Source organism: Pocillopora verrucosa, chromosome 6, assembly GCF_036669915.1.
Source record: "Pocillopora verrucosa isolate sample1 chromosome 6, ASM3666991v2, whole genome shotgun sequence".
In the NCBI taxonomy this organism is placed as follows: Eukaryota; Metazoa; Cnidaria; class Anthozoa; order Scleractinia; family Pocilloporidae; genus Pocillopora; species Pocillopora verrucosa.
Window position 1 is genome coordinate 24,346,744 of NC_089317.1, and position 11,280 is coordinate 24,358,023.

Consider the following 11,280-nt stretch of genomic DNA (forward strand, 5'->3'; position numbering starts at 1 on the left):
GTAAAGAGTTTAAAAGCTGACGTTTCGAGCGTTAGCCCTTTGTCAGAGCGATTGATGAAGGGCTAACGCTCGAAACGTCGGCTTTTAAACTCTTCACGGTGGCCAATTTACGCTATAAACTCAGTTGATAATACTAAATTACAAAGTAATTAACTTTGTCATTCTTATCATCCTCTCTGTCATCAAAATTTGGCTTCCTAAATAACTGATCCCCATTTTCACTTCGCAAAAGCCACGACGGGTGACAGAAACCCCCTCTTCCCCCAGTGAGGAAACCATATTGCCCTTGTCGGTATGCTCTGAACGCATTCTGCGGTTTATCGTTGATAGAATTCGATAATAAATGTAAAACATCCAAAGGCAATCAGTCGTTGGAATCAGTTAGCATGTTACCAACCGTGCTGCCGCCCAATCTAGATCATATGGTGAAATGTTTGGGGGAGTACAAATGTGAGATTTTTTATCGACAGCTAAGTACTGGGAAAATGTGTGGGCAAGGATGTAGTTTTTCAATCAGATTCTGCTTGTTGGTTTACAGACAAAGAACAGAAAACAATTTCAGTATTTATGGAGAAGATTTTTCAATGATATTGCAATCTCAGTTTCATATACGACTATGCCTTTTCCTTACAATTCTTTGCGTACTACAGACGGTTTAATTTATTCAGCCAATAATGAGAGGCAACGTAAGTCAAGAAATTTCATATAGAAAATGCCCGTAACGACGTCATATTCCGTCACTGTGACATCACACTGCCCTTGTCATTAAAAAAAAATGTACAACATTCTGTTCAAATCTGGAATTATTACTCGGATCTGAAATAAAACAACATCATGTAATGATGAAAATTAATAATACTGCCCTGCTAAAAACATTCCTTATCCTCCCTATGGTTAGTACATTTATTAAACCGAGTAACTTAAGAGTGAGTCGGAAAATTGTTCCTTGTCTAGATCTGTGCATCGAACTCTTGATTGTTTTGTGCACATGTCGCTTTGAATTTTAACATCCGGCCCAGCTATTCTGTTCTTCCTACTCTCTCTCATAATCAACACTCATTTTGTGAATTTATGGGGAAACCAAAATGAAAAATGATTCCCCTTTTCCCGTTTTTCACAACTTTTTTGGAAAAAATAGCGTCCGTTTTCGATTTAAATATTTATCGGTTTGGACAAACTTTCCTACCAACAATAAATTAAATTGCAACGAGAAAAATTACAAGCGATATATACAGTGCCTAGTTACAGGTTATCAGTTGACTTTTACAGGACTAGGGGAGTGGAAGGCGCGCAGTTGTTCAGATCTCGCATAAAATTCCTACGGTAGACGATATTTTTGTCAACGAAAAGGCATTCTTACAGAACACCAAAGAATGAATTCAAAAGAGTTTACTTAACTCTTCAATGCTGCAAGAAATCCATGAGATCCGCTCGATGTGCGTTTTCAAATGCTTCTGCAAGTCTTTTTGAGATCATGTTTTGACAATCTGCGCATTTAAAGGAGCACTTGTTGTTATCCAACCAGAGTTTCAACATTCCACTCGCCTGGACACGAAGCAAGCTGGAGTCTTCGAGACGTCGAAGGTCACAACCTCTGACACCAAGATCAACAGCAACGGGCCTCCAATTTACACTCAACCTCGTGGAGAGCTGGGGAATAAGTTGCCTTATCGACGGAAACGATTCGCCAAGTTCCGGTTCTCCTGCAGTCTCACACGTTGGAATTGATTCTTTTTCGGAAGCTTCTTCCTCAGACACGCCATCAGAAACCTGGATGGGACTTGGTAATGCGTCGCGATCAGAATCTTTCCGCTGTGCATTAGCACCTGTATCTTGCGATGTTTCTTCTATGCTGAGGGGTGGCTCGGTACCTTCGTTGTCTTGTGCAGGTAGTTTTGTTTCACAGTATTTACAATTCGAGCAAGGATGGGCAACAAGACGAGGCTCAGGTACAACTTGCTCTGTTGAACTAGTTTGAGATACTTCACGAGAAAGCCTTTCGTGAGACACCCAGAAGGACTCTTCAGTTGGGTAGCTGAGCCCAGAAGCTGAACTTGCGCTCTCAAAACGAGGTCGTAAGTTTCCTCCAGTGAAACTGCCTCCTGAGGAAGAAAATCCACTACTAGACCTCACTTTTTCCACATCAAAGTGAAGACTATTCTCCGATGCACCGCTTTCTTTTCTGTCGGGGGAGTCAAAGCTTTGTTGAGGACTGGCCCGTGGAAGCGGGTTCCTTATCTCATTAACACTTGTTTTATTTACTAAGGAAGGACTTCCCTCAGAGGCACTACTACCTTCCGTACTCCTTGTTCGTACTTCAGAATGTTCGGACGCTCCACTTGTCCAACGACTGCGTGAACCAATGGAATAGCTTCTCTCTGAAGCGCTGCTTTCACCTCTAGTTCTATCCAGTGCATTAATGTCTTGAGCGCTGTGAACGTTGGCAAGCCACTGACTAACAATTGTAGCAGCGTGGAATTGGTTGGCACGCTCAAAAGCTTGAATCAAGTCATCTGTACTCAAATCACGTTCAAAGGCACAGCGTGAGAGGTATCGATCTGTTTTACTTCCCGGAATAACGCTAGTGAAACCTGAAACAAAGAAATTAGGACAAAGAATCAACTTACTGTCCCAAGAACGACCTGCCGTTTGGAAGTGCCAGTCGTAATAAAAGCACCTGTTATTGTTTGGGCCAAGTTAACATGCGATTAGATATAAGCTGAGTTGGCAATCGGTTCGACTCGGAAGTTTACATCTGCTAAGTTTGTCGAAACATCAGCCACCGCTACCGACAATAGTCCTGCTCAGTTCTACTCTCGCCCGGACGATAAGACCACACTATTAACTGTTACCCTATAGTTCAAACCATTTACTGAATTAGTTCACATGTCGAGTAGGTATAGATTTTTTTTTATCTTCGGGAAAGGGTGATGGAAGAGGGGAATGGGTTGTTGCTAAAAATGTCTACTCACGAAAACTAACGAGTTTCTCGTTAGTTTTCATCGTTAATTAGCAAAAAAATCTGCACCAGAGTTGCATAGTTGTAGTATTACTGTGACACGTCATTCTCAAATAGTCACGTATTCTGTTTTTAAAACAGTATGAAAGTTAAGGAAAATTGTTTAAATTAAAGTGAAAACTACTCTATCAGTGAAGTGGAAAAATATAAACATGATAACTCAATCCAGAAAACCAACACATACACCGGCAACAACAACAAAAAAACAAACGATCCAAACAGGACGTGTCACTACCGTGGTGCATGACACGTTCTGTTTGGATGTTTCGTTCTTTGTTCGTTTCGTTGTACGTTCTCTTTGATTGTTATAATCTAAACTATTCTAACTCAACACCAGATGGATTGATGTATTTAAAATATACATTGTTAGCCCTCTCACTTCTATTCGAGCGCTAAATAACAACTCTCTATGAGATACACTACCAGATTCACTATCCTCGTGTTCCACGGGCACTTTCAGATGGTTTGACAACAGTTGTAAGTGATCAGATTCAATATTAGAGTCCAGTATCTTGGATAATGCCTTTCTTTCCCTCAGCGGGAAGTGACTTATGTGATCACACGGGTGCGAGTACCGTCTGATTCCGCAGTATCGCACATCAATCGCCCTTTCGTTTACTGCACATGTTTCTAGCGTAAGTCTGGCATTTGGACCACCTTTCTTGAGCGCCTCGTCCACTTCTTTCAAAGGGTAACCCTCAAATTCTCTGCGTTTCAGCACCTCGATGCTCATGGCTTTCTCAACAAACTCGATCCCCCGGCAACCTCGTCAAGCAGATCATCCCTGAGTCTCTCGATGTACGTCAGGGAGTAGTAACAACGCTCCTCGCATCCTTTAGGCGCCCACACACAGACATTCACCGCTTTTAGGTTAGATGAAAGTGTGGCAAGGATCTCCACCGTGTCATCTGCGATTTTGATGCCGCGATTCCAAACTGGGCTTTTGTGTCCAAAGCGTTTCAACAAACGGATCTGGAATTTTGGGAAGAAGCTGTTAGGAAAAGCATCCGTTTTGTTCTTGCACTCGACAATACGGCCAACAACACAACGATCGCTGTCACTTCTACCGAACTTCGTTGGCCATAAATCGTCCAGATTGCGATTCGTTTCCAGGTGACTAGGGAAGAGGTATTTTTCACAAACAAGATTTTCTTCATCCCATGGGAGACACACTTCAAATCGTACCAACAGCTCTATAAGCTGCTTCAAAGGGCATTCACGAAAGGTGGCTTCCAGGTCGGATTTTTCAACCATTCCACCGACTCTGTCGAATCGGAGAGAACGCGGGAAGTTGGCGGGAGCCAAGGCGATTCCAAAAATGTGAGATGTCAACCAATTGACGTCAAGGACGACTTTGTCACGAAGCTCAGGGGAAGTGTCACTCACGATCTGAAAATTGGAGAGCAAGCATGTAGATCAGGAAATGAAAGAGAGTTTACTAAGCTTTCCTAGATCTTTAACAAAGGCAAATTTTGTCTTACGATTCAAAGTTTCCGAAAAGTGCATATCAGAATGTACATTTCTAATGCATTTGTTTTTGTAAATTGTAGCGGTTGCGAAAAATTCTGTTACCTCGACACTTTCATTCAGATAGAAAGCGATATTTCTGACTCCTTCTTCGTCAGCAGTATTGTTGATCTCTCGCACTTTGGCAACAAAATCCAGCCAGGACATAACAGGAAACGATTTTCTCTCCTTTGCCCACGTACGAATGTCAGGCAATAGCTGTGCACATAGGCGAGGCACTCGATCAGAGTTCTGCGAAGGAAATCAAGTATTATGAGAAACTGTATACTTCTAAACTTACATGTAAACGGGTCTCCATAATTTAACGGGGGTTTACGCTTAAAATGATTGTTACAGGAACATTGACATATAGGGAGAAGAGACCGTGTATTTGCTTACAAAGCTCCAAGAGTAAATGCTGTACGAAATACAAACAGAACAGTGGAGTCCTCGAGATACGTACTTTACACCGGAAAATAGGAAAATAGAAAAGCTATTTGTTTAGAAGCACAACAAGAAAGGTAATAAAGCCACATGTACAGGTACCAAGTAAGAACTACAATGAAGCAATACATTTCCTTAAAAACCCTCCACATTGCCCATCAACAACTCTTAATTATCTGCGTCTTTTTAAGTATTAGTTTATTGGTAAACTCATTTAAGAGCTGATCTCTCTAAGAGAGCATCGGAGAGGTGAGATGATCAAAACAGCTAATCACAGCAAAAAGCAGAGACACAAAGAATCGTTCAGTAGTTGTCAAGATATTGAATACCAGTGACTTTTCTTTGCCTATTTTCTAGAAGTTTCCTGTGTTCCCTAAAGGCCTTCCCCCTATTGGCCACGCCCTTTACAGTATGGCATCGTTAGTGGTGCGAGATTAGTTTCGTTGGTGGAGCAAGAAAACTAATAAGACACTTTTAAGGTAACTTTAACATCGCCATGGGACAAGCATTTTCCAGTTAGCTTGCAGAAAATACTAGAGCCCTGGAAAAAGTATTCACATGTTCCTAGAAAGTTATGAAAAAAAGGAACTTACCTTGATTATCTTGTCACGAAGCTCCTTAAGGCAATGGCGCAACGACTCGAAATCATGATCATTAGGATTAGTGCAATCCAAGACCATCGCTTCAGGATAGAAATTCAGGTAAGCTTGAAAGCATTCCTTTGCCTTCCTGAAATAGGCATTTGCTCGAAGTTGCGGTTCAGTACCCAGTTCTACCTTGTCAATGTGTGTCGCAATCAACACGACTTCTGGACGAAAACGAAGTACGCCAACCTTTGTCTCCCTGGCCTTCAACGAACCCAGGTGATGGAACAAATCCTTTTTGATTTCTTCATCTGCTTTACTCAAGTCAAACAAGACCAAAGATATGGACGTCCTCTTGCCAATAAAGTACTCATTGCTTGTGAAAGCCCAAGTGTGACCCGCCATGTCCATTTTACGGAACTCACCGACCCCAGGAACTTTAATGATCCCCACTCCAATCCCAGCAGTTCTTGAAGACATATCTTGGCTCGTGTCCGGTTCATTTCGCCTGTTCAGTCGTCGCTGCACGAAATTCATTTGCAGTTTTGCAATGAGAGTTGTTTTCCCTGCATTGACGGCGCCGCATACATTAAGGGTAACGTAAGAGGGCGGATCAGAGCCATCTTTAAGAAGAGAACAGCGGACCTTATGACTCTGAAAAAAATAAAAGGAAAAAAAACTCTTTACTTCCAAACCAGGTTTTCGATTGCGATTTACATGTGCTTTGGAATTCGCAAAACATACCTCTATCAGCTTTACAATACGAGAATGCTTATTACTTGTGGCCCAGCACTCAGCATCCCAGACCTGTCAATCAAAAACATCTTTAAATGACAGCTATTGAGCACTTAGTTCAAGTTCCTCATCAAAGACTGAAATCATATCATTCTGTGTCACACAGTCATAATTAGGTAGATGGCACTTTCTTGATTTTGCATTTCAGGTTTTTGTTTAATTGTTTTAATCTGCCTTTGTGTTCCTCCTTTCTTTCACCTCAGCAAAAATGAATTACTAGGGAAGTCATTTTAACCAAAACACGAGAGAAACAATAGAGAGTGTAAAAAATGACAAATGAATACCTTATCTCCAAGTCTTGAAGTAGCATTTACATCTGCCCCAGCCTCCAAAAGAACTGAGCAGGCATCTTCATGACCACCTTTGGCAGCACGGATCAGTGCTGTGAAACAGTACTAGGGTTTAACAGTGAAAAAATCGTTTAGTATAAAAATCAACATACACTGAAAATACTGAAACAGATTCAAGTGGCAGGATTGCTTTGTAAAAATTTTAAGCATCCTATTGCTGAGGAGAAAACATTTTAAAAATGAGATTGAAAAGTTCATTTAATATCCTTGCAACATAGAGACATGAACCCTTACTTCAAGATAAAATCTTGGAACAACCTTTTCATGTCATGCCTCCTTAACTCTGCTGAGTCTGCAAATTGCTGCACATACCTTATCCTGGAGATCAACCTTTGCTCCACATTTCAAAAGATATTTACAGGTCTCTGAATGGCCTTTATGAGCTGCCCACATAAGTGGCGTCTCACCATCCTAAAACACATACCAATGCTTATCAATTTTGTTTATCCGTGTTTACCATATAATAATGAATATCATCAATTATCAACAATCATAAAGATCTGCAACAACTGGAAAATAGATACTGTAAATTAAGACAGGGTAAAATATGAACTGGACCATTAGACACTTGGACTATTTTTTGGACCACTTTTTTGAACCTTTTTTTTTACCACTTTTTGGATCATTTTGTGAGGGGGGGGGGGTGGAAGACCATCAGTAGTCAGGGAGGAGTTGGATGCAGTTTAACAGTACTCTGGGAGGGGTGGGAGGCAGACTGTTATTACTTAGGGAAGGGTGGAAGATGAACTATTAGTATGCAGGGAGGGGTGTGAGGTGGTTGTATTAGTAAATGCTGATGATTTATGGACTTTTTAATTGACCATATTATACCCTATGCTGTAAATTATCTCTGCCAAGCCCTCATCTTTACCTTACTGATAAAAACCTATTTTGATTGAGTGTATTAGTAATCAATTGAAAACAGCCAATCAGAGGAAAGAAAAGTCGCTTGAGGACCCAGAGTAAAACCAAGCAAACTGGTAACAGTGCATAAAAATGTCAGTGACAAAGTTGCTGTTGTTTTTAGTTTTGGACCTGATTGGTTTAAATGAAAGTGTAATTTTTTTCTGAATCAACCACATAGCAGAGAAAAAAACCAAAAACAACCCCAAAATTGTTTGCAAAACTCAAATTATTGAAAATTGCTCTCTGTAGTTACCTTTAACTTAATATGGTAATTAATTGCAACTGATCTCAATTACCCTTATGATCTTGTGTAGGGGGAGGGGAGGGGAGTGTAGGGGGCTGAAGAGGGTTTACAAAGTGATCAATTAATTGAGCTATTAATTATCTATTCATTTTTCTTTTATCACTTGCCAGAAAACGTCTTATCAATAACCATCAAGGTAACACACCAAAAATCAAGTTAAGATTGGTAAGCATTTTTTTTTTAGGTTCCCTCACAGGAGAAACAGAATGAACAACTTCATGACAGATAATTAACAGTTAACAAAAAGATTCTACCCTTAACAACAAAGGATAAAAATGATACTGCAGAAAGTAATTCCAAACAAAACAGTTGGAACATTGCATTGAATTTATATCATTCACCGTTGTTTGATTGTTCACATTGGCTCCATTACTAAATAACAGCTGGCATACATCTGTTTTTCCATATCGGGCAGCTAATGTCAATGCAGTGTAATGACTCTGAAAAGCAATTGAAGAATTACTTTGATTACATAATTTATAACTGCATGGTTATAAGTTTTAAGGCTAAATAGACAGCTTGGGCTCAGGCCCATTAATTCTTCACTCCCTCAGAATAACCTTTGGAAAATAATTATGTCTGTTTCAGTGGTGGACAATATTTATCTCTGTTTCAGTGGCATGCCAAGTATTATTAGAATATTGTTTCAGAGATTCCCTTTGTGTAGAATGTCAGCCAGTCCTGAAATGCAAGGTTATGTAATTGCCAACAATGCTTTGATTCAGTCAAGCTTCAAATTCTTGCCTGTTTTCTGATATTATCATACTAAAATATGACATAATATCATAACTATGTAATAATTATGATGGAGTCTCCCATTGATTTTGATGTATAATATATGATCCAACAAAATGTTCAGTTTGAATGTTTGAAAGGATTACCAGTTAAATATACATACCTTTGTAAATGCATCAACTTTGGCACCATTTTCCAAATACAGTTTACACACTGCAGTCATTCCACTTTTAGCTGCCTGCATCAATGGGGTCCTAAACCACTAAGAAAAGCATAGAAAGCAGTATTCAATCTACTGTAACAGAGTCTGAGAATTTGACTTTGTAGCCATCACCTGTGAGACTGAAAGCTTACTATTGGGGGTCCTAATCCTTAAATGCCAAGTTAAAGTCTTTTCAATTTTCTTCTTGAAAATCAGCACTCAAGACAGGAAATTTCAGCTCTGTAGACTGTAATCTAATCACTTTTACACAATCAACTGAGGATTTCATGAACAGAAAAAAAGTTATGATTTCAGTGAAAAAATGTCAAAAGTTTATAAATTTGAATTTTTATTAACAAATTGATGTTTCACCTGGTCATTGAATAAGAAATGTTTGATCACCACTGATAACACCTTAAACTCCCAAGATCTTATGAGTGAATTTCTCCTTACTGTCTACCACACAATTCAAATATCTTAGTTCAGGGAATTTGGTATTAGATCAACCTAAGTAATTGGTTGATTCATATTTGTCTTTATTCTCACTACTTGCCTACTTGATAGTGTATTGATATTGTAAGGAGAAATTCTCTCTTGGTCACTCATGGGAATTAAAGGGTTATATGCACCGCTAAGTAACAAGTAATTTGTAAACAAGCAAATTAATACAACTATATAAAAGAAAAAAAGGCCAAATAATGTAAAAGTATACCAATTGTGCTACATAACGAAAGCAACTTTTAGTGGGGAATAGCCTGAACTTTATCCCGTGATACTATTAATAGCATGCCAGTAACTGCAGAGTCACAAAAACAGGTTTTTCAGGGGAAAGGGGGAGGGGTAGACAGTAATACAATATTATGCTTACCAATTCTGAACCTGCTTTCCAGTTCACATCTGCTCCTCTATCAATCAATTCTGAACATTTTTCAACATCCCCTTTCTCCCCAGCATAGAACAGCTGCTCACTTAGGGACTTTCCCTGTCACAAATATCAGAATATTCTTTTGATTCAAGAGAAATTAATCATCAATTCTATACATCACATTTGCCTCTTAAAAAAATAGATGTCATCTGACACTTTGGGCTATGTTCCCATGTATGTGCACATACATAGGAAAAATAAGGTCCAACTCCCCTTAATTTCTCAACCCTTGCTTTTCATAATTTTTTCAATTATCTCTACTGCCATTTGCAAAGCTGAAGTTATCATCACTTTGTCGGGCATTGAGGTACATTTCGTAGGCTAAAATGCAGATTTTAGAAAGCTCAAATGTATTTTGGTCCACTGACCCACGCTCGCACAATTGTTCAGACTGCTTTATTGATTTGTTCCATATTTCATTTTCTCAATGCCCTCCAAAGTGATATTAATTAATAATCAATATAGTTCATGTTCTGTTTTTAGAACGTGGTTGTGCCCGCGAAAATAAACTATTTGTTTTATTAGAGTAGTACAGACATCATTTACAGAGTAATTCCCAAGTGTGAATCGGCTGGGGCGCCCCATCGAGAACTTTCACTGCTTATTTGTAAACAAAAGTTTCTGATACGGACAATGCTCGCTTAAATTATCCTTAACATAGGTATATCTCAGCAACGCAGTACGTTCGAATTTGCACGTGCACACGTGCAAATTCGATCTAAATACACTTTTAAGCTTAAACAAAACATTGCTGTTACTGATCTACTTTTAATTCTCCCGATGCATATAAACAGGAATCATGTAACATTTAAAACTATTACAATTTGAGCTGACGATCGTTGAAGAGTTTGCTCTTTTCAGTGTTACTCACTGGGCTTATAATTAATTTTCAACTGCGAAAAATTCTCATATATGGCAGACAAATGCATAGCAACTTGATACATTTATACGAAGCAGCAACAATCCCGACCAACAACCACGACCAATAACTACTTGCCTCATCGGCGTCCTCTGACCTCTTGCTGGCTTTTTGCTTTTTGAACTCAGACTCCATGTCTTGGATTCGTCTGTGGCAAGTTTCTGCGCTATCGGAGCTCCATCAAACAGAGCATTTGAGTAAACCCAAAGGTCACAAACTGTCAAACACCATTTGGAAGATTCTACTGAAAATCCTAACTGAAGGCGTGCCTTGTCAATTAATGAAGGTGAGATGATGTCGAAATCTATATTTAGACCGGTGATTCTCGAGAGAGGGGAAATTTCAGTGTGGCTTCGATTTCTCGCTCTTTCGGTTCTGATCGTAATTCCCCTACTAAATTATTCATTGTTATTTTCAGAAACGTCGAGGGCACCTACTTTCTCGGAATTCTGAGTTGAAATATTCAATTTGAGGTTGTTCAAAATTTTCAGGAAGTGCTTCCACAGCTTTCAAACATTACCGACCCCCTCCCCGACAGGTTTTAGTCATGGCTCAAGCGTTACCATAGTCACCAAAGTGTTTCGTCCCTCA

The 11,280-nt window shown here is 39.4% G+C and overlaps 1 protein-coding gene across 1 annotated transcript; it reads right to left on the bottom strand.

Moving 5' to 3' along the window:
* Positions 1 to 691: 691 nt before the first annotated feature.
* On the bottom strand, positions 692 to 11,071 carry LOC131798228 (death-associated protein kinase 1). The gene is given in 12 exon segments (XM_059115888.2): positions 692 to 2,591; positions 3,443 to 3,772; positions 3,775 to 4,408; positions 4,592 to 4,777; positions 5,563 to 6,207; positions 6,298 to 6,360; positions 6,633 to 6,743; positions 7,011 to 7,109; positions 8,250 to 8,348; positions 8,807 to 8,905; positions 9,714 to 9,827; positions 10,768 to 11,071. Coding segments are annotated over 12 exon segments (3,627 nt in total). The 5' UTR covers positions 10,825 to 11,071; the 3' UTR covers positions 692 to 1,401.
* Between the last annotated feature and the right edge of the window lie 209 nt (positions 11,072 to 11,280).